Genomic DNA, 24199 nt, shown 5'->3' with positions numbered 1-24199 from the left:
CTATATTTTCCTGCATTTTTGACAACATGGATGAAATATTTTTACCATCATTTAAAAAATGTTTTGAAGGATTACCACAACTAATTTAAGATTCCAAATGACAGATACTGAAAGGAAAAAACTACATACAGCAACATCTCATTTGTAATATGGCTTTTTATTAAATTTAGGCTTTGATACTAAGGTGCAATTTCACAATTTCCCAATACTAACACTTTCTTCCTGGATCCTTCTGTACCACATCAGTACTTGGTGGGTGGGGTAGAGGCAAAAAAAAAAAAAAAAACCAGATCAGGGCAGTTCACAATTTTCTAAAACATGGGTAATACCTTACCTGATTAAAAATATCTCCTCGTACAGCTTCACAGTCAACTTTGTATTTACAAATCAGGCAAGATGCAGTTGCAAAGGAACCTATAAATAGCCAACATATGTGTGCTTTATTAAAAGAAGTATGTGTCCTGAACCTAACACAAGTTACAAAGTTTGATACCAGATAGAGAGTATTTAGATATTAGAAGAGTCCAAAGGAAAGTTAAAGAGTTTTGATAAAGAATTTAAGTATATACAGATGCAGAGAATCCAATCCTCAATACAGTGGTATTCAAAAGCTATTCTTTTCAATACATTAACTGATCCAGGGCTAAAAAATACAGTTGGAAGGGTCCAACTGTTGGTTCACAGTTGTATTTAAAAACAATTTATAGATATATAAGAAAATAGCAAGTGCTTACTTTAGGCTGACTTTGAGACAGTCTCATTATGTAGTTTGGGCTGGTCTCTAATTTGCACAGGTCTTCCTGCCTTAGGTTCCCAAATGCTGGGATTACAGGTGTAAGTGAGCCACTATACCTGGCTAAATTACTGAATTTTTACGTAATTTTTTCTTTTTCCAGACAGGGCTTTTTCAGCATGGCCTTGAACTCACAATGTAGATCAGACTGGCCCTGAACTCTCAGTGATCCTCTTGCCTCAGCCTCCTGAGTGCTGGGATCACAGGCATGTACCACCACATTTGGCTTAGTTATTTAAAGAAACATTCGTGGTATGCAACAGCAACATCTTTTGAAATCAAAAGTATATTAGTACCTGATATTGTGTACAATTAAATCTCAAGTCAAGGCCAATATGTCTGGTTTCATTATTCTTACATTCTACTTTTCTTAGGTTATCTACATGTAAGCAGGTAACATTAAATAATGATACATACTCTCTCATTACTATATTGTAGCCTTTGTTGTTGGGGTTGTTTTTTTAAATAGTGGTTTGCTATGTATTCCAAGTTGGCCTACTACTCCCTCAGTAGTCCAGGCTGGTCTTGAACTCTCAGCAGTCCTCTTGCCTCAGCCTCCCTAGTGCTGGGATTACAATTGGGTACCACTGTGCCTATCTGGCAGCTTGCTTTCTAATCCTAGTCTTTCCTATAAAACTAAATGATAGGAAGCCATCTTGAAGTTTACTAACCATGACATTGAATTATCCTTTGGATTCCTGCAACTTGTTCCAACGTATCTATATTCTGAGTATAGTTGCGAAGTAGTTTTCCTTCCTTATCTGATAAGGCTATGAACTGATGACAGAGAGACGGCTGGAACTGTCCAGGATATATTTCCTACATAATGCAAAAAGCAGAAAAAAAATGATTAATGAAATAAGTGATAACAAACATCCATCCTGCTTAGGCTTAACAAAAAGCTACCAATGATAATCCTTCATATATAAATTTTAGAAACAAAGTATATGAGCATTTTAAAATCATCTAGACGGATGCAACACACACCTAGAAAAAGGAATGTTGCTGTAATGTTAATATGTAAAACTCAGCAATTAGTGAAACTGGTTCCTTGAAGAAAAGGATAAAGCTGATCCATAAACATCTCTGATAAATCTTAATAGATATTTTAATATAAGTGAGAAGTAATATACACCTTAGAGTATCTTATTTCTGTTGGCTGCAAATTCAGAGTTTTCTTTAAGGGAAAAGGGGGAAAACTTTCACTAAAATTACAGATATCAAAGACAGGGTGACTTTTTTAATTAAAAAAGGCTCTGTCAACATAAAATTTTTTAAAAATTTATCATTCATTATAAATATCAACCTGTTGGAAGTTTAAAGCTTTAATTCCTTACCAAAATTGTTTTCCTTCCACTGCACAGGCACATACTCGTATAGTATAGAGTTGCTCATGAATGCTGAGTTGCTGGATTTTGTGTGTGTGTTTTCCCCCCAAATAATGCTTCAATGCTGTTTCTTCTTTAAAAACAAAGAATTCAGATATACACATGGCAAAAAGATCAGAGAAAAAGTATCAATTTTGATCCTCCCAACTTTTGACAGTGTTTTTATTCAACTTCATCTAGTGACTATGGCAAAGGAAGTTCCTTCTCTACTTTTTCCATTAAAGTAGTAGTGCTACCATCTACTTAACTTCCTTCCCATACAGGCTCTAACCCATCATAATGCTAGTAAAAATTTCAACACAACCATATGTCCATCAATAGGGAACTGGTTGTACAAATACGGTACATCAATAATAGTGGGATATGCAGCCATTAGAAAGGATGAGGGAAATCTAAATACACTGACATGGAAAATGGTCCATGGCATAAGTGATAAAAAGCAAGTTAGTCACCAGTGTGTATAATTTGTTTTTATTACTAAGCAAAAATGGAAATCATATGCACATATATAGATATGTCCATATAAACAAGTCAGGAAGAATGCCAACAGGTTATGATTGGAGAAATTTTCACTTCTGACAAGGAGTTTAATAGGGAGATTAGAGATAATTTAACTTTTTAACCTATTTATTATCTCAAATTTAAAAAATACTCTGCCAGCTGGGTGTGGTGGCTCACGCCTGTAATCCCAGCACTCAGGAAGCCGAGGCAGGAAGATCGTTGCGAGTTCGAGACCAGCCTCAGCTACAAAGTGAGCTCAAGGCCAGCCTGAACTGCACAATGAGACCCTGTCTCAAAAAGACAGGAAAAAAAAAACCACACAAAAAAAATCTCTGCCACCCAAATAGAAGGATACTTTCCCAGTAATAGTAAGCTCATATATATGTTCATATACTGCTGAAAATCTATAATCCAAAAATTCTGCCTTATATTAAAATGTTTATTAAAAAAACAAGTTTATAAATAGCTGCCCCCCACCAAAGACACTGCACAAACAGTAACTCTGCAATTTAAAAACTGACAGGTATAGAAGCAACAAGCACAAAAGCTTATTAAGGTCAATAACTATAAAAAACTGAAAGCTGCATTGTATTTTTGAATACTGGGTTCTATACAACCTGTCTTCTACCTCAGGATTTTTTTGTTATATTTACATTTAGAAAACTAAACACTTTTATTTCTATTAAATTTCCTTCAAAAAATATCTAGTAAGAGTATTTTACACCAATATTACAAAGAGGCTGGGTAGGCAACAGATAAACAGGATCTCTGAAGTAGCAGACATGTCAAACACAAAACAAGAAGGAATGACTAACTCTAATATATCAGAGAGCAGGAGTATTAAGACTAGCCAGGTGTTGTGGTGCACACAGTAAGCAGAAGACTGAGGCAAGAGGATCACTGAATGTTCACCGAGTGTTCAAAGTCAGCTTGAGCTATACAGTAACTTCAAGTCCAGCCTGAAACACATAGCAAAACACTGTCTCAAAAACCCCCAGTAAGTTAATAGAATATTAAGACTATCTACCTGCTTTGAATCAATTATATCTTACCTACCCTCCTCTTATAAGACAGTAGAGAACACAAAAATGTGTGAAAGATTAGATGTAGCTCTACACTCCAATTTCCCTTCATGTTCAACTTGTCATAATTCAAGATTACGAATCAACTGTTGGAAATAATTTATGAAAAGACTATTATTAGCCTGCATTTTAGATTTGAGTCTGACTTCTATTTTCTTTCATATATAAAAGTAGACTCTTTCTGAATCATTAAATTTAAAGATGGAATATTTAAACCAAGGAATATAATCAGAAACTATGAAAAAATTACTTGAAAGCACTTGTTTTTTGCAGAAAACACTCCTGCATCAAGCACTTGCTTTTGTTGTTGTTTTTTGTGGTGGGGTCTGACTGAACCCAGGACTTCTACCAAGTTACATCCCTATCCTCTTTTATTTTGAGATAGGGTCAGGCAAAATTCCTAGATTGTCCAGGGTGGCCTAAAACGTGTGATACTTCTGCCTCTGCACCCCTTAAATGTAAATGAGATATTAAGCAAATGCCACTACACCTGGCTAAAAAATTAAGTTGATCTAAGAATATGATTTCTTCTATGTTGTAACTGTGACATCCTAGCCCTGTTGTAAGCAATGCAGGGTACCCCAGATCTCATCATCTTAAAGGCCTTTTAAGGACCCAATCACCAAGGGCTTAATTATTTTTAAAAACTTCTTCCACACAACTGTGTCTCTTTTTCCCTTTGAGCCTGGATCTCAACTCTGTAGTCCAGGTTGACCTTGAACTTGCAATTCTCCTGCCTCATCCCTGAATGTTGGGATTATAGATGTGCATCACTGTGCCCACTTCAGCTATGTCTTAAAACATGGAAATAATCCAGGAATTGGTGAAGGCCAACCAATAAGGTCAAAGGTACAGCTCAAAACTATCTGCTCTAAAAAAAGAGGCAAAACATGGAAACAAAGCTTTTGTAAAAAGGGAGGGAAGGATTTGAAGAGAAGGTAGGGGAATGGGAAAAAACAATCATCCTCACACTACATTGTGTACGGATCCAAATTCTCTATGATGAATGTGATCATTATGTGTATTTAAAATTACCAGTAAAATCTGAATTAAAAAATAAAATGCAGCCGGGCGTGGTGGCTCATGCCTGTAATCCCAGCACTCGGGAGGGCTGAGGTTGCGCAGCCCAGACTACAAAGTGAACTCAAGGCCAACCTGAACTGCAGAGAGACCCTGACTCAAAAAGATAAATAAATAAAAACAAAATGTCTAATCTGCTTTTTAAAAAAACAACTATCTGCTCTAGTGAGGTTCTAAGCCAAAACAAAGATTTTCCAGCAGTGACTGGTTCCTCAAAATTTTAGCAATCTAAATTAAAGACCCTAAAAGTAAGAGTGTTAACTGTAGGGGCTGGGGATTTAGCTCAGCGACATAAGCGCCTGCCTTGTAAGCAGGCAGTAGTGAGTTCGATCCCTGGTACCGATAAAAACAAAAAAGACAAAAAAACAAAAAACAAAACAAAGAGTGTTAACTGTAACCCCTGAAAATTGAAGGACTGATCAAAGACTAAATTTAAATTCATAGAGCAGAAAGAGGCAGCAGTTTGTAATAAACTAGAACCTAAATCCTGCACTGTAAAATATTCATAGAGAATCCTCATAATCTTGTTTTCATTCATCCATATGACCACACTCAAATACCCTACATAATATCTTGACTATAATCAATACTACTAAAGTTAGCTGCTTGAAGAAAAAATACACTTACATTTTAAGTCTAGTTTCCTTAGGAATTTATGGGCTAACACACTTTTTCCATATAGGACTACCAGTTAGTAAATATTTCAGCCTTTCTATACCATATGGTTGTCCATATTATGTCTGTCACAACTTTTTAGCTGTGCCATTGTAATGCAAAAAGCAGTCACAGACAATATATAAGTGAGTGAAAATGGCTGTGTTCTAGTAAACTTTATATTCAGGAAAATGACATTAGAATTTCATATACTATTCATGTGCCACGAAATACTGTTTCTATTTTTCCCTAACCATTTAAAAATTACAATAATTCCTAGCTTAAGGTACATGAAACTGTGGAGATGTTGAGCAAAAGACCCATATCTCAGCAAAGGAAAGTAACTTCAAATCTACTGTACAACGTGGATATTATAGTTAATAACAATGTACTGTATTGGAAACTGCTGAGTAATTTTAGATGTTCTCATCAATAAAATACAAGGTAATGGATATATTATTTATTTTGATTTAGCCATCCTATAATGAATACATATATCACAACAAATACACTAGGTATGGCATCCACACCTATAATCCTGGCACTTGGAAGCTGGGACAGGAAGAAGGGGGTTCAAGGCTGTTCTGGGCTACACAGTGACTTCGAGGCCAGCCGGAAATGATATAGCGAGACCTTGTCTCAAAAAACCAAAACTAACAAAAACCACAATGCTGTATACCATAAATGTATATAATTTCATTTATTCATTTATATGAATAAATATTTTCAACTCATAGACTACAGGTCACATTTAGACTGAGTACATTTACAATTTAAAACATGAAAAAGAAGCTTGCTAAGAGGATGGCTAACCAATTAGTGCAGCTATTAGTTACCACCTAATGAACTTTTCAAGAATATAAACGTTCTACAAGTCGTGATGCCACAGGACTATAATCCCAGGGCAATGGCAAAATGATCATATATTTAAGCCCAGCCTGGGAAATTCAGCAAGACCTTGTCTCAAAGACAGGGATAGGAATGTAGCTCAGTGCAAAAGCAGTAGGTCCAGTCCCTCAACCATAGAAAGATAAAGATTATAAATATCTCCCCAAATCAGTTTGAAAAAGCATTCCAATGGGGAAAAAAAATGACTAACAGCAAAGAAATGATATGATGATATAAAGTAATAATCCACAATAATTAAAAAAGAACAGTAGGACACTCAGGAGGCTAAGACAAGAGGACTGCTGCCAAGTTTGGGACCAGCCTGGACTGCACAGTTTAAAGCTAGCCTGAACTACACAGCAAGACCTTATCTCACAAGAAAAACTAACACTAGGGCTGACAGTTTAGCTCAGTAATAGACCATGTGTTTAGAAGGCACAAAGCCCTAGGTTCAATTCCTTGCACACACCAAAAAAAAAAGGGCCAGGGATATAGCTCAATGGCATAGTGCCTCCCTGGCAAGTGCAAGGTCCCAAGTTCGATTTCCTCTACAAAATAATAAAAATAAAAAAAGGAAAAGCAGTACAAAAAGATGCTAAAAAAGAAAAAACAAAACAGTAAGATGCTATTTTTTTTTACCTCTTACACCGATTTCAAAACTGAAAAAGACCTAAATTTTAAAAAATAAATCAATCTCTAATACCAACTCTCCATAATTGTAATCATGATCATATAATCATATAATAATCATATAATAAAAATTTTAAAAAACAAGTCTATTAAATACTACTACAAAACTATTTGTAAGACTATTACATGGGGCCAGGGGTGGTTGCACACATTTGTAATCCCAGCGCTCAGGAGGCTGAGGCAGATCATCTTGAGTTCAAGGCCAGCCTAAACTACATAGTGAGACCTTGTCTCAATAAAAGAATACTAAGTAGGGAAAAAAGCAAGGTTAGAGGCCAGTGTTTGGCTTTGCGGTAAACATTTTTAAACACTTAACATAGGCTGTGCTGGCGTGGTGCCAGCTAAAGTGGTGCAGCATTTTGCCTAACATACAAAAGGCATTGATTCAATCCCCAAACAACGCAAAATAATGTTAGCAATGTACTGTGGAGTTTTTGTGGGTGGGGAATGTGGAGAAGTTAAGGCATGCTAAATCTGCCTTCTTACATACTCTCATGGGAGCATTTTTTATTTCAACCTTTTCTAAGACCTATTGAGAGCTTTAAGAAAACATTACACTGTGCCCTCACATTCACCTTATTCACTAGATCATGCACAATACAACTTCTGACTCTTCCCCAAAATCAAAATGACCATGAAAGGTGTTTTAAATCATGCAGGATGTCAAAGCAGCCATGACAGCACAACTCACCTAAAAGGACTTCTAGAACTGCATTAGAAAGTAGCAAAGATGGGATAGTATGTTAGAAACAGAGGGTATTTTGAGAGACATAATGGCAATGTGTCTTATTGCAATAAATGTTTTTTAAACATTCACCATATTTGTAATCACACCTCATATATGTAACACATATATATGCAAGCTTAACATAAGTATAGTCAGATGAAAGAGACTGTAGCTACTGTAGTTTCTTTTTTCTTTTTTTTTTTTTTTTTTTGTCTTTTTCCTTTTTACCGGTACCAGGGACCGAACTCACGACTGCCTGCTTATAAGGCAGGCGCTTATGCCGCTGAGCTAAATCCCCAACCCCTTACTGTAGTTTCTGTTTGCATTTTATCTATCTGTTTTTTGTCTTTTTGAGACAGGGTTTCACAATGCAGGTTAGGCTGCCTTGAACTCTCAGTTCCTCCTGCCTCAGCCTGTGGAGCTCTGGGATTACAAGCATGTGCCACCACACCCGGCTGCTTGCATTCTTCGACTTTTTAGGTGCCTACTACTATGCTTTAACTCTTTTAGGTAGACAGTGTTTTAAAACTTCCTATCTTAGCTCAGTGACAGAACATTTCCCCAAAATACAAGAGGCTCTGGGTTCAATCCGCAATACATGCACAAGAAAAATAAACTACATGATCTGGTATGTCTGAATTCTATAAAGTAGTAATTACTGAATATAACTCATCTTGGAATTAAATTTTTAAAAATTGTCCATATTTTTCCTCTAATTTTACTTGAACTTTAATTAATTTAGGAAAAGAACATTCACTGAATTTTTAATATATATCCTAAATCAGTTGCACATTCATTGACTTTTTTTTTTTCCCCAAGACTGGGTACTGCTATATAGTTCAGACTAGCCTTGAACTCGCTATGTAGCCCAGGCTGGCCTTTAAATTGTCATAATGCTTTTGCCTCAGCCTCTTTAGTGCAAGGATTACAAGCAGGCGCTGGGATTGTAGGTGTGTGCTACCATGCCCTGCTTCATTGACTTTACAACCATTTTTGCTGAGCTTGGTGGCATAATCCCAGCAATGTGGAGGCTGAGACAGAAATATCACTGCCAGTTCAAGGCCAGCATGGATTACAAGCAAGACCCTGTCTTAAAAAACCTAAAAACTTAAAACTTTAAAAAAAAAAAAACACATACACACACAAATAAATAATAAAATAAACAGAACCATTTTTATGCCATTAGTGAATTACAAGTTCATGAGAACCATGAGCACAACTCATTATCAACTTAAGTCCTTATTATGGAGAAAGATAAAAACATGATTCCAAACATGACTCTATAGCTTTAAAATCGACCTTAAATGTTCTTATATAAACAACTCAAAGTGCACCACACCTAGGAACACAATATAATATCTGGTACTCAAGTAGTAACAACTGTGCAGGGAACATTTTAGCTTTGCCTGCAAACCTTTTGTATGTCAGGACTGAGATGGCATAAGTAGGCAGAGGCAGGGATGCTGCTAAACATACCTCAGTGTGCAGAAACTCCCCACAGTAAAGAATTATGCAACCTAAGTGTCAAACACTTCTGAGCTTTAGAAGCTACAGTTAATAGAGCCATGTACCTAGCAGGCCTAGAGGTACTGAAGAAAAAATAGGAAAAAATGAAACTGCTCCTGTGGACCAGAAGCCTCTTTTTTTAAAACACACTTCCCCATTAAATTAGCAATCTAAGTAAAATCTGAATTTCTTTTTAGTAATTATATTTTATCAAGGGCTAGATACAGGACATAGAAATTCTCCCTTTCCTTCATATCTAATAATTTCACCAATACTTCTTTTCATGGCTTCATATTAAACTCATTTAAATAAATTTACAATATGCTTTTCCTATTGTAGTTCATACTTCTAAAATCTCATACACTGTCTAGATTTCTTTTATTTGTAAAAAGTTCTGGGATTATAGCTGTGTGCCACACACCTTGACAAGAATTTAAACTTTCATTTTTTGGCACTTAACTGTACTTTATATTCTACATAGGCAATTTATATAAGAAAAAAAAAGTAGACAAATTAGTTTTGGCAACATTTTTTCCCCCTCAAAACAGAAATACTAAAAAAAACTTAAAAAAAAAAAAAAATCAACCCAGCTATTTCTCTTCTAGATTTTTTCCCTAAAGAGTTAAAGATACCCTGTTACAGTTATACATGCCATATTCCCAGTTTTATAGCAGCACAACTCAATCTTTGACGTGACCTCTATGATGATAACATCATAATGTACTTATATACAAAGGACTATAGTTCTGCCATGAAGAGTAAATTTGAGTGTTCTGAAGAAAAATGGGCATACCTTTAGATTACATTAAGTAAAATTAAGTCAGACACACAAGTTTACATATCATAATAAAAGTAGTTTAAAGAAGAAAATTAAAGAATATATAAAAGACCAGATGTGGTAGTGTATGCCCATAATCCCAGCACTTGGAGGCTGAGGTAGAAGGATCACAGTGAGTTCAAGGCCAGCCTGGACTAGCAGTGAGATACTGTTTCAAAAAACCAAACAGGATAATAGAAAACAAAAAAATAGATCTACAAATGGGAAGGGGACCAAGAGATGAAAGGAACAGGAGAAGCAGGAGAGAACAATTAAAAAATTAAGATGTTCTGTATATGTACCAACTCTCCACAACAAATATAGTCATTATGCACTGCAAATGTACTAATGAAAACTTGTTTTTAATTTTAAAAATTGAATTCACAGCAAAACTCTTGGAGGTGTTATATAAAACACTAGTGTTTCAATCTTTATAACCCGGTATGATATCTAAGTAATTTCCAGTTACCTGCTGGAGTCTAAAAGCTCTAAGGTCTATTAAGTAGAGCTATTATAATGGCAGTCTTCTACATCTAAATCATGAAACCTGGAAATGTTAATTCACTGGCCTTCAAAACCATGCAAGAGAACTACTAGTACAAGGTTAAAACAATACAACTTCGCTGTCATAGTCATGTAATTAACAACACAAAGTATTTATTCTGCATTATTTATTAGGTATAAGCCAGGTGTTTAAAGACTAGCTCATTACATATTATCACCATTACTGATACAGAGCTTAACACTTCAAACTTTGTCAAGTTTTAAGTTTTTTTTGAAAGATTAAAGATTCTCTTGATTATTCAAAAATTTTGAAATATACTACTGGCTTACTGTTTAAATTCATACACAAGACTTCTTAGCTGGGTGCAGTGGTCCATGCCTGCAACCTGAACACATGGGGAGGCTAAGGCTAGAGTACTGCAAGTTCAGGTCCCTCTGAGGCAAATTAGCAAGATCCTAGCTCAAAAAATAAAAAAGGGGGCTGGGGATTTAGCTCAGCGGCATAAGCGCCTGCCTTGCAAGCAGGCAGTCATGAGTTCGATCCCTGGTACTGGTAAGAAGGAAAAAGACAAAAAAAATAAAAATTAAAATTAAAAAAATAAAAAGGACAGGACTGGGGATTTAGCTCAACAGCATAAGCACCTGTCTGGCAAGTGCAAGGTCATAAATTCAATCCCTAGTACCAAAAACAAATAAATAAAAAGGGCAGAGAATACCCCCAGTGTCACATGTAAATAAAAAGGAATTTTTCATATAATTTTCTTGTATTACTCTTAACACTCATTAATATACAAAACTTGGATAAAACAGAATTTCTATTTCTTAGATATGCATGGTGGCACATGCCTATAATCCCAGTACTTTGTGAAGTTGAGGCAACTGTTAAGCCCAGCCCAAGAAACACAGCAAGACACTCTCCCAAAAGAAAAACAAAGGAGTTGGATACAGCTCAGTGCAAAGACCTAGCACTAAAAAAAAAAAAGAAGCAAAGAAAAAAATCTCTTTAAGAAAGTCATCAGTTTAAATTAATACCATTTATTCTAAATCACAGGTTTTCCTATACTTATACAGTGGTACCCCAGTTCACTATATATGCTTACAACTTAAGTCACAACCAGAATTGTGGAAAGAATTAAGTGTGTGAACTGAGGTATCACTGTATAAATATATCACCTGGTTTGAAAGTAAATGAAAGGGGGCTGGGGATTTAGCTCAGCGGCATAAGCACCTGCCTTGCAAGCAGGCAGTCGTGAGTTCGATCCCTGGTACTGATAAAAAGGAAAAAGACAAAAAAAAAAAAAAAAAAAAAAAAGAAAGAAAGTAAATGAAACACCCTTTAAAATTCACTAAGAAAGCTTCTAGTTCAAAACACTTTCAAATGTAATAATCCTTCCATAAGATTAAACAGCTGAAAAATACAAGTTTCCTAATAGGTCTCATGAGCACGGTATAATACATAATATTAAGCTTCACATTCTATGGCAGAGCTGCACAACAGACACATGAGCCATATATGTCATTTAAAATTTTCTAGTAATCCCACTGAAAAGATTACAAAATATTTTTAACCCAATATTGAATTTACTTTCACATACTGTTGATTTTTTATTTATTTAGGCGTTTTGAGACAAGATCTTCCTATGCAGTTAAGGCTGGTCTTTAACTGGCTATGTAGCACACAGTGGCCTCAAACTCCTGGTGATCCTTTTGCCTCAGCCAAGGGTGGTACATGCTAGGATTATAGGCATGTACCACCAGGCTTGGTCCATAGCTAGTGGCTGCTAAATTGGACAGTGAGACTCTATAGCAGTGGTGGTAAATCTATGTCACATTTGTCACAGTGGGCTGTTTGTATCATTAAAAGCTCTAAAAGGTTTGCCATCACTGCTCTAGGAACTAGAGCAAAGTAAGGATCCTTTGCAAACTATGGACAAAAAAGCATCTCAAAATCTTCACCCCTAATCACCTGTGAATTTTCAGGTACTATCTCATGTTAAAATCTGGATACTATAAAACATATCAGAGTAAATACTTGCACTTTCTTTGACTCAGAAAAAAAAAAAAAAAACAATCAAAGTCAAAATAGAGGCAGGCATGGCGGTGCACACCTGTAATCCCAGCACTTGGGAGGCTGAGGCAGGAAGATCACAAATTTGAGTCCAGCCTGGGCTATGCAGTAGTGAGTTCAAGGGCAGCCTGAACCACATAGTGACACCCTGTCTCAAAAAAAGAAAAAGTCGAAGTAGAAGCAAGGGATGGTGGTACATAGTTATAATCCCAACAGTCTGGGAGGCTGCTGATATAGAGGATCTTAAATTTTAACCTAGCCCAGGCAATTTAGCAACATAAACAAGATTCTGTCTCAAAATAAAAAAAGTCTGGTGTGGTAGTGCACACCTGTGATCCCAACACTCAGAATATCTGTAAGCAACCCTTGGGAAGCTGAGGCAGGAAGACTGCTTAGAATTTGAGGCCACTCTAAACAGTCTCACAAAACAAAACAAACAAAATTTTAAACATTTAAAAAAGGAGCTGGAAATCTCAGTACAAAGCCCTAGGTTCAAAATAAAGACCTTAAATAAAATACGTATTTTTTAAATGACACTGTTTCATAATATAAATGAGTAAAATGACACCATCTCTTCCCTGAAAATAAACTGACTGTAATTGAGTGGTCTTACCCACCATAATAGCAGCAGCATTTATAAGATAGGAAATGATCAGCTCAAAAAGCTACACATCAATCAGCACTCAGAAGGCTGAGGTAGAAGGATTGCCATAAAGTCAAGGTCAGCCTGGACTGTATAAAGGAGTTCAAGGACAGCCTGCACTATGTAGTGAAACCTTGTCTTAGAAAAAGCAGCTACATATGAACAAAAATACTTTTTCATGAGACCAAATATACTAGAAAGTCAGTAATACCTTTGCAAACTTGAAGAATGGTCTTGGATCTTTTCTGAAATATTCAATATCAAACATCGCTTGAGGATCTGGAAGATCTGGGAAGTCAACAGCAAGGCGAGCATAAATACCATCTCTTGACCTGAAGTCAGGTATTCCACATGAGACAGAGACCTGAAATATACATATAATAATTTAGACAATGAAATCACCTACCTTTATACATAGCGCTCTTACAATTTTAGGAAAGAACTAAAAAGTAATTTTGAACTTCTTCTAAGGAATAGAAATACACCAGTCTAACTTCAAGTAGAAATAAAGATTAAAATAAGTGAGTGTAATTAAATCCAGCACATATTTTTTTAATGGTGATAAGGAATTTTAAATTGTTTAGTTTTTTTTTTTTTTTTTTTTTTTAGATAGGTCCTTACTCTGTAGTTGAGGCTGGCCTTAAACTTACCATGTAGCCAAAGCTGGCCAACACCTTGTGGCAATCCTCCCACCTCAGCTTCTCAAGTGCTGGGATTACAGGCTTGCTCTAAATTGGGCTAATTTTAAACCTTTTAAGCATTTAACTAACAAAGCCATTGCAGTTTAACTGAAAATAGAATAAACCAATCTGACCCACTTATTTTAACTGGAAAACAGTCAAGAATATTTATTATTGTCATTTCCAAAGAAATCACTCAGCATCCTATTATCTCAAAAGCACTAAAGAACTGTATTCCAAATCAGGTACAATGGTGTCTGCCTGTCATCGGGGCTACTTGTGAGGCTGAGGCAAGAGGATCTCAAATTAGATGACCTGCATGCATTCAATTTTTGGCAGCTTCCTAACATCATCAAGAATAAATTCCTTTAGCCAGGCATGGTGATGCACACCTGTATCCCCAGCACTTGAGAAGCTGAGGCTGAAACACTGCCACGAGTTTGAGGCCACATAGTGAGTTTAAGGTCAGTTTGAACTACGTAGTGAGATTGTTTTTAAAAAGCCAGAAAAACAAACAAACAAGAATAAATTCTTCTAAACCAGAAAAAAAAACATTAAGTGAAAAAGGGATTAAACGGAAAATACACACACACACACACACACACACACATTGCCTCTCCCTTGTATTAGTGTTGGTGTCTTACCCCAGCTCCAGTTAAAACTATTATTTTTTTGCACTCTTGAAGTAATTTCACAGCATCTTCAATTGTATTAATATCTTTTCTCTTTTTCCTTTTTGGTGGTTCTGAAAGGATATTAATGACAATCTGCCACAATGTCATGTCATCCAGTTCAGGTGGAGGAATTGTTTCCGGTAGTAAATCTTTAAGAATTGTTCGAGGATCTGTGCCAATCATGAGATGTTGCTGAACAAAAGTATATGGACCTGTATTATAGGGGAAAAAACGACTTACATCAAAATCACATCCAAGTGTTAAAAAATCTCATTTTCTGAATAACAATATATATGGTCTGACTTTTTTAACAAAGAAAATGAAATTTAAGGTTATTCCATTCTCAGTACACTCTCAAAGTTAATGCTATATACCAATGAGATTACAGGGATCTCATTAAAAGAGACAAGGTCTCCTTGAGCTAAAAGTATGTATTTTAAGAATAAAAGGGGAGGGGTTACGGTTCAGTAATAAAACAAGTGCTTAATTTTAAGTACATAGCTGGCCCTGATTCAATTCCCAGAAACAAAGGGGGTGGGGGAATTAACACATATGAATCAAACTACCAGAATAAGATTTTTGTTTTGTTTTTGTGGTATTAGGACTTTTAAACTCAGCTACATCCTCAGCCTTTTATTTTTTATTTTGAGGCAGGTCTAAGAGTCATTAAATTGCCCAGGCTTAGCTTGAACTTGCAATCCTCCTGTCTCAGCTTCCCAAAGTGCTGTGATCACAGGTGTGTAGAACCACACTTGACTTCAAAATACATTTTATGGTAAAAATCTAGAAACATACAACATAATTAACGAAAGTATTTACAAGAGAGGTCTATAAGTCATTACAGAAAAGATTTTACTAGTTCTGAAAGCCCATGTTACTTATTGTCAAGAACACAGAAAAGGAAATGTATATATAACTACCATCTTTTAATAATTTTCCAGTAATAACCTTCAATTTGATCTTTATCAGTCTCTCAATATATGATACATTCAATGCTCATATTTTCAGCATTAATAATTTTTACCTTAAACTTGCTAAGATCAGCTTCCTGGCTTAAGAAAATTAAACAAATTACAGATATTAAAGAAGAACTAAGCATCACTGTTAAAGGTCAAGCCATTTGGAAATGCAAGAGCAAAAAAGATCCCATTAGGATAGTCATGCCTTTGGTATAAAACTGATGAGACTGGAAGTATAGCTCCATGTTAGAGCACTCACCTAGCATGTGCAAAACTCTGTCTGATCCTCAGACTGCGAAATAAAATAAATATCTGATAATGTTCTTCACTTGAAAATTGGGGTAAGGATGTAGAGTGTGTGCTTAGCATTTGAAAGGCTCTGAGTTCATTCCAAGGAACAAAGCAGAGACAGACAGAAAAAGAAAGAGATGGCAGAAACTATGTGCCAGGCACTTTACCCAGGGACTGGCAAAACAGTAGCATACAAGTCAGTCAAGAATCCCTGTCTAGATGTGTGTAGTATTAATCCCAGCACTTGGGAAGCTGAGGCAGGAGAATGGCTGAAACTTCAAGGACAGCCTAAGCTATCAACTAAACCACCAAGTGAGACTCTGTCTCAAAAGACGGGGACACACACACACACACACACACACACACACACACACGACCCTGTCCATTTCTATACAGAAAAACAAAGAAAGATACAGAACTTACTAAGTAATAAACATTAGGAAGAAATAAAAAATGAGGAGACAGGAAGATACTCTAACTGAAGAAAGAATACATGAGGGTACAAGTGAAAAGAACCTGAAGAGTAAAAAGGACCTAGTTGATGGGGGTAGGGGATTGTTGAAACAAGATCTCCCTATATAGTTCAGGCTGGTCTTGAACTATGTAGCCCAGGTTGGTCTCCAGCTTGCAGTGATCCTCCTGCCTCAGCCTCCCAAGTGCTGGAATTACAGGCATTCACCACCATGCTCAGCAGACCCTTGCTGTTTGAAAAGTAGTAGGTCAGCTTCAGGAACTTGTGGTACTTATAAACAAAAACTGAGGCCTCTAAGTTCAGCTCAGCAGTAGAGCCCTTGGCCCTGGATTCAATGCTCAGCACTTCTAAATAAATAAATAACCATACACTTAAAAATCTTGGGGCTGGGGATTTAGCTCAGTGGCATAAGCGCCTGCCTTGCAAGCAGGCAGTCGTGAGTTCGATCCCTGGTTACCGATAAAAACGAAAAAGACAAAAAAAAAAAAAAATCTTGATAGGCTAAGCAGGGCAGAGAATTAAAAAGTATAAAATACAAAGAAAAGCCAAGCACTGTGGTGCATGTTTGTAATCCCAGCACTTTGGGAAACCAACGCAGGGGGCTCTCAAGTTCCAGTTCAACCTGGGCTATCTGGCATCTTAGTAAGCAACTGTTTCCAAATTTTAGAAAAAATTTTAAAAGGCTGGGCATGTGATTTAATGTACAGGCCATGGGTTCAACCCCCAGTACCATAAAATAAATAAATAAATAAAACATAACAATACAATACAAAGCAAAAAAAAATTTTTTTTTAATTTTTGTTCCCAGCTGCATAGCTCTGACCCATACCTATACGTGGCCTTGGAGTCCAGTCACTAGAGCTGGCATGCGAAGCCCTGTCATCCTCATCACTTTCACAGGAATGAAAGCCATTGGTGATAAGCTCATCACTTAACAGAAGATTATCTGCAAAGAATTAAAAAGAAACTCAAGGCTGCTGAAACAACTTGAATGTGGGATGTACAATGATCTATAATGGTTATAATGCAACCATTTTCAATGAATAAAGCATTTAACACTTGGCGAGGTGTGGTGGCCCACACCTGAAATCCCATCGGGAGGCTGAGGCAGGCAGATCAACCAGAGTTCAAGGCCAGCCTGAACTATATAGTGAAACTCTGTCTCAAAAAAAACCCAAAACAAACAAAAAAATTTAGCACTCATACTACATATAAATAAAATGCCTATAGAATAGGCTTGCACTGTTCACAGGAGCAGTTTCCTCAACTTTGAAAATTTAGAATTAAATCACAGTGCATCAAAATCTAAAAACAAATTATGTCTACTCAAAAATCGAAACCACACAGGAGGATTAGAAATGTAACTCAAGGATGCTTACCTAGTATTGTACAAGGCTCTGGGGTCCATGAGGGGAAGGGAGGAGACAAGAAATTTGTCAAAGAGAAACTTTCTCCAAACTGCTGTTCAAATAAAACCCTTGAGAGTTCACATTTTTACGTAACACTAAAATACTAAGATGTCTTTGTATTACATTTCGTCTATTACATTGTTCATTACATGAATGGCTGTTTTACTAATCCTGTCCCCAATGCACACGCTATTTTTTACAAATGGTCCATTAAACCGATGTTACAGGGACAGTGATAAAGACATATATATACAGTCACCTAGGTCAGAAACGTGAGGTCAGAAACAGAAAACCCAGCAGGATGGCATGTCACAACACTTTTGGCTTCAGTATGCCAAATGTATGTCAATTTGGATTTCAGAGTTACATTTAAGAAAACAATTATACTTGACATAAAAACAAGATCATGATTAGAAAACAATATTCACGAAGGTACTCTAAAAGTCCTGTCACTTTATATCCACTATTAACTGCATCGCAAAAAGGTTAAAAAAATTTTTTGTATAAACAATGTTCTAAAAATGCTATAGGGTGTGCCTTTAGAAACTGCTTAGCTTTAAAAATGTCAAACTTCGAGGTCAGAAATAAAGCCTGAAAAAACACATTTGTACAGGTGTCAATTTCCAAAAGGTACATTCCACGGGACAGACAAAAGTTGCAGGAGTCAATGGTGTTGGGAGAACAGAAAAAAAAAGAACGAAAGCAATCTCAACAAAAGCAGTATGCCAAAAGAGTGAGGAAAAACTTATTTTAAAGCCAACTGCGAGAGCCTGCGGGTCCGGCGGCTGCGCAGAGCGAAGGCCGCCCGGGCGGGCTGCACACGGCGAGGAGGGAGGACGGGCCGGCGGGAGTGAGGCGCGCGCTGCCGCAGCGGGGCCGGGCGCTCAGAGCTGAGGCCGCGGAGGGAGGGGCGCCTGGACCCGCCCCGAGCGCAGCGCAGCGCAGCGCCGCAGCACAGCGCAGCGCCGCCCCGCCCCGAGCCCACTGCCCCCGACGACAGGGGAGTCCAGGGGAGGGAAGGGGATGCGCAGTCCCGGCCGCCCGCGCCCTGCGCACCTCGGTACCCAATCGCCGCGGCCGCCTCTTCCTCCTCCTCACCCTCGTCGTCATCTTCGTCTTCGTCGTCGTCGGTCGGCGGCGGCTCCAGGGCTAGGCCCTGCAGGCCCGGCCCATTGTCTCCGCCGACCGCGGTCGTCCCCTGGGCCTCTCGCTCCCCGCCCGCCGCAGCCTCCGCCGCCGCCGCAGGGCAGTCCCCGGCCGCCGCTGGCACCTCGCGCTCCGCGGCCGCCCCGCTGGGCTCGCCGGAGCTCCGACCGGGGACTGGTCCTTCCCTCCGCGGTCTCTTGCGGAGCGGCTCCCCGACAGGCGGCGACGCGGCCTCCCTCTCGGCCGCCGCTGCCGAGGGGGAGCCGGGCTGAAGGGCGAGCGCCGCCTCGTCCGCCATCTTCCAACTGCCTCTCTGGCCCTCCTCCCTCGCCTCCTCTGCTCCCGCTCGACGCGCGGCACTGGCGCCCCCGCGGCTCGGGCTGCGGGAGATTTAAACCCCGTCACGTGACCGCCCCTCGCCACCCCCGCCCTCGCGCCGCGCCCGCCACCCACGGGCCGGACCACAACACCCCGGGTCACGTGGCGGGCGGAGGCCGGGCGTCTCCCGCGCTCCTGGGCCGGGAGGAATCGCGGCCGCGCTGCCTGCGGCCCCACCCCGTGGCGGCGCGTTGTGCAGCCTAATGCGCCCTTCGGCCGCTGTTAAGTTGCCTTGCAAACTGCCCTCAACTCTGCCGCCCGACGGCCCAAGTTTTGGTTCACACCGCGAGTTTCCGTTTCTACCCGAAGTGTACACCTTGCCTGCCTTGGTCTCGTCCAGATTTAGCCAAGGGTTAAACGTGACCGCTGCGGGGCATGAAGGGATGGGGCTGCAGGGCTCTGCTCCCCGACCTGCGTAGTGGTCGTCGGCTTTGCTAAGCAGGAGGAAGCGGAGGCAAGCGAAGGGCCCTGCCGGTCCGTCCGCTCTGGCCGGTCTCTTAACTCATTTTAACCTGGATTTCCGTTTGCCCTGGCTCCCTCACCCGGACGGTACGGATGGTCTGGGCCTTGTAGGTCGGCGGCGTCTCCTGGGAAGACCTTTGGCCAGGGAATGGGGAGCGTACGATCTGCTTTCTGGCTCCAAATGGGTTTGAATCACTCTGGCTATGTCAGGTTTTCTCACACTGTGCAGTGGGTCCAGGAGGGGGTGACTTGAGACTAGCACAGAAAGAACAGCACTTCGCTGTTACTGCACTGCATCTGGGTTCAAGTTTGGGCTGCAACTCTTATTTGATGAGAAGTTTATTAAGCTTGTTTCATTTGGGCATTTTTGTTTGTTTGGTTTTTTTTTTTTTTTTTTTTTTTTTTTTTGTCTTTTTGAGACGGGGTCTCGCTATGCAGTTCAGGCTGGCCTTGAGCTCACTTTGTAGCCCAGGCTAGTCCCTAACTCACAATGATCCTCCTGCCTCAGCCTTCTTAGTGCTAGGATTACAGGCATGAGCCACCGTGCCCGCCTTCGTTTTGTTTTTGAGACAAGGTCTTGCTCTGCAATTCAGTCTGGCTTTGAACAGTGTAGCCCAGGCTGGCCTCCAGCTCTCAGCTATCTCCCTGCCTCAGCCTCCTGTGTGCTCGGATTACAGGTGTGTGCCTGTACCCCAGTATTGTTTTTCTAATCTTTCCTAGCTACCCCTAAAGTCTAGGCGTTGACCCCAGGACCTTTTCCCTGAATTACATTATCAGACTTTTTTCTCTGAATAACTAAATTATTCAAACCTGATTTCAATTTGTGATCTTCCTGCCTTGGCCTCCCAGAGTGCTGAGATTAAAAGTGTATACTCCCACACTTGGCCAATTTTTCCTTTTTAGAATGTTAAAGAATAGCCCAAGCAAAGTGGCACACACCCATAATCCTAGCGTTTGGGACGCTGAGGCGGGAGGATCGTGAGGCCACCCTGAACTACAAAATGAGAGCTTGGCTCAAAAAAAAAAAAGGTATCTTTTGCAGGCTTAAGGTGAGAACAAAATGAAACAATCAGGTGTAAAATGAGGGAATACATAATAGCTCAGGGACCTTAGCTTCTTGCATTCCTCTTACACTGATATTCTGGGTCCCTGTCACTCCATGTCTAGCCTTAACTAAAACCTATATTACACATGGTAGATTTCTTGGTGTGGCAAATACTTGAAATGCAATATTTTTACCCACCTATAGGACCTTCTGAGTTGACAGCATAGGTCCTGACTAGACCACACTATTTACCTGGGCCACCTTAGACAAGCAGTTTAAACTGTCTCTTCATCTTCATAAGAGAAAAGTAACAAAAATCTCTGGAAGTGTATATCTGCAGTCCCATTGAAATCCAAAAGTCTTTGAACCACAAGCCAAGAATCTCCCCTTAAAACTGCACTTTTTTGTGTGGTGGTTCATTGGCTGATTGGTTTTTTCCAGATAGTGTCTGGCTCTGTTGCTCAGGCTAGCTTCAAACTCTATGATCCATTTGAGTGCAAGAATTACAGGCACTCATCATGTCCAGCTTTCTTTTCATTTCTAAAAGTGATTATCAGCTAAGCATGGTGGTGCATGTGGGAGGCTGAGGAGGAAGATCACCAGGAGTTCAAGGCCAGCCTAAACTATATAGCTAGACCCTGTCTCAGAAAACCAAAAATAAATAACCAGTCACCTTTCCTCCTAGAAGCCCTGCCCCTTTTTGTTCTGTACTAGGAATTGAACCTGAGGCCTTTGCACAGAGTTACAATATTAATCTTTTTAAATTTTGTATTTATTTATTAAGACAGCTTCTTGCTAAGTCACTAAATTGCCAGGATACGCCACTACCATTTCCCAGTCTGGTCCAGAACTTGAAATCTTCCTGCCTCAGCCTCCCAGAGTGCTGAGGTTACAGGTATGTGCCACCATGCTGGAATGCCTACAAGCCTTAAAAGCATCGTTAAAGTCTTCCTTCAGGTAGAGCAAGTCCTTCCCTGTGCATTCCTTCCCTGTGACATTCTTGCTGGTTTCTGACTAAATAGGCACATCACTTCTCCCAGCTGATGTTTTTGGCCTTGTTCACCATGTATTTTGTTTTGTCCTCAAAACACTATACTATAATGGACTCTTATCCACAGGGGTAGAATATAATGTAGGAAATGTTGAGAGTAAGTATTCTAGCAAAGTAGAAACAAGATCCCTAGCTGTCTTGGTGAAAAGATGTTTGTAAGCTTATGGACTTATTCACTCATTTATACTTACTATACAAGCCAGGCATAGTGACACACATTTGCAATCCCAACACTTGAGGCAAGAAGATCCCCATGAGTATGAGGCCAGCCTGGACTACACAATGAGTTCAAGACTAGTGTGAACTATATCACGAGACCCAGTCTCAAAAAATAAAAAATAATTAAAAAAATACTTATTTTACAACAACCATAATTGTGGTGCTGGAGTTTCAAGAAAAACTATGTGTTCAGTGATTCTTAGTTTGCTGAAAGGTCAAAGAAGTGTTATATGTAAAGGTAACATTACATGAGATACAGAGATTGAGTTTAGGAAAAAACAGAAACAAAACAAAACTCCCCAGCTAGACTTGTGGTCTTTCAGTTGTTGAGCCCTATTTACCTGAACCTAAAGTCAAATTCCATCCTTATAGTTTGCAAGTTCAAATTCATTTTTCAGATTCCCCCTGAAATTGATGTTGACCTTCTTGTAATTATTTTTAGCATCAATATACTCTAAATTTACTTTTTACATTGTAGAAATATGTTTTAAAATGAGGAAGCTATCTTAAATTCACGTGTTGAAGCTGTACAATGCAAGATGTGGGACAGAATGTATATTATTGTACTGTTTGTGAAAATAAAAGGGGTGTGTGTAGGAAATTATTATATATATATGTGCATATAATAACCCTTGAAGCACTTCTTACATTAAAAGAAGATACACACATCTGCCATGTATGTTTTCCTTTTGTCTGTGCCTCTGTCCCTAGAATGAATGTTCCTGCTCCTCATTGAGTACATTATAAAGTACATTAATCCTATTTTTTTTTTGGTACCAGGATCAATCTCACAACCTTACATGTGACATTAATCCTACTTTGTCAACTCTGTGTGTGTGCACGCACGTGTGTGTGTCTAATAGCAATGGAAATCCCAGGGTCTCACACATGCAGGCCAAGCACTGTACCACAGAGCCATACATCCAACCTCATAATCATTTTTTGAAAATACAACCTGAGAGCTAGGCCCAGGGCTCTGATACTCCATGAAGCCTAAGGTTTAGGCTAATTTTCATACGTTACACTAATTTGCTTTAAAATTGCTAGGTTGGAGATGGACACTGTGGCTCACACCTTTAAATCCAACACTGGGAAACAGGAAGGAGGATCACAAGTTCAAGCCCAGTCTGGAAAAATTATCAAAAAAGGGAGTGGGGGTGTTTTGAGGAATATAGCACAACACAAAGGCTCTGGATTCAATCACTAGTACTACAAAAAGAAGAAGAAGAAAAAAAAAGTTGGTGTAGAAGAAGAAAAAAAAAGTAGGTTGGTGTCTAGTTGCTGAGATCAAACATTTGACGCTCCCAAATTAAAGGAGGAAATTTTATTTAGCTCACAAGTTTGTAGAGGTTTCAGTCCATGATTGGCTCCAACACAGAGTGGCACAGCAGACAACCATTGCAGAGGAGAAACCATTCATGACAGGCAGAAGGTAGCAAAATAAGGAAGGGCAACACCAGAATAGGACAGCTCTTTCTGTCCCTTACATCTTATCCAGGTTACTTAGGGCAGGTAGCACTCACACTCTTAATCCTAGTGCCCTTGAGCCTAGCACAATACTATGAAACAATGCCAGAATCACGCACTCTAGATCCCCACCTGCGACTGGATGAGGCTTTGGGGGTATATTTAGACATATACTATAACATTCTTCCTCTGCACCACCCAAAGACGCACATTCCTTTATGCAAAAGCCATTAGTCCATCTCTTAAGAGTTGAGAAAGTTCTGTTTCAGCATTGCTGAAGAATCCACAAAGTCTCCTCTGAAATTTAAGGCAAACTCTTAGCTGTGAGTCTCTGCTAAATGAAAAGAAAATTCCTCCCAACTTTCAATGGCACAAGATCAACATTTCTATTCCAAAAGGTACAAACAGGGATAGCAAGGAATAGAAACAAAACAAGACCAAAATCCAACAGGGCAAACATTAAGTCCCACAGTTCCACTTCTGGAAACCCCCAGCAATTTGTGGCAAGTTATGAATGCCAAACAGCTTGGGTGGTTCCACCCATATGGCACTGCCAGTGGTTATCGCTCCCTCAGCTTCTTTCTGGGGTCTGCTCTGCTCCCTCC

General features: G+C 39.1%; 1 protein-coding gene across 5 annotated transcripts in view; it reads right to left on the bottom strand.

Moving 5' to 3' along the window:
* Positions 1 to 19343, bottom strand: part of Sirt1 (sirtuin 1) — a 28225-nt gene extending 8882 nt beyond the window's left edge. Inside the window, exons 1-6 of one of the 5 annotated variants that reach the window (XM_023566684.2) lie at positions 18883 to 19342; positions 17247 to 17363; positions 14666 to 14907; positions 13553 to 13705; positions 1465 to 1612; positions 335 to 414 (exon numbers count right to left, since the gene is read on the bottom strand). In XM_023566684.2, the coding sequence (XP_023422452.2) occupies positions 335 to 414; positions 1465 to 1612; positions 13553 to 13705; positions 14666 to 14907; positions 17247 to 17363; positions 18883 to 19270 (1128 nt within the window). In that variant the 5' untranslated portion in view covers positions 19271 to 19342. Of the gene's footprint in view, positions 1 to 334; positions 415 to 1464; positions 1613 to 2130; positions 2255 to 13552; positions 13706 to 14665; positions 14908 to 17246; positions 17364 to 18882 lie in introns of those variants that run through there. The other 4 variants (XM_063239575.1, XM_013156679.3, XM_063239576.1 and 1 more) reach the window with 4 other exon arrangements.
* Between the last annotated feature and the right edge of the window lie 4856 nt (positions 19344 to 24199).

The sequence above is a fragment of the Cavia porcellus genome, unplaced genomic scaffold (assembly GCF_034190915.1).
Source record: "Cavia porcellus strain 051 isolate PalLab524CR breed Dunkin Hartley unplaced genomic scaffold, mCavPor4.1 scaffold_28, whole genome shotgun sequence".
NCBI classification, from domain to species: Eukaryota; Metazoa; Chordata; class Mammalia; order Rodentia; family Caviidae; genus Cavia; species Cavia porcellus.
This window is presented reverse-complemented; position numbering and strand designations above follow the sequence as displayed.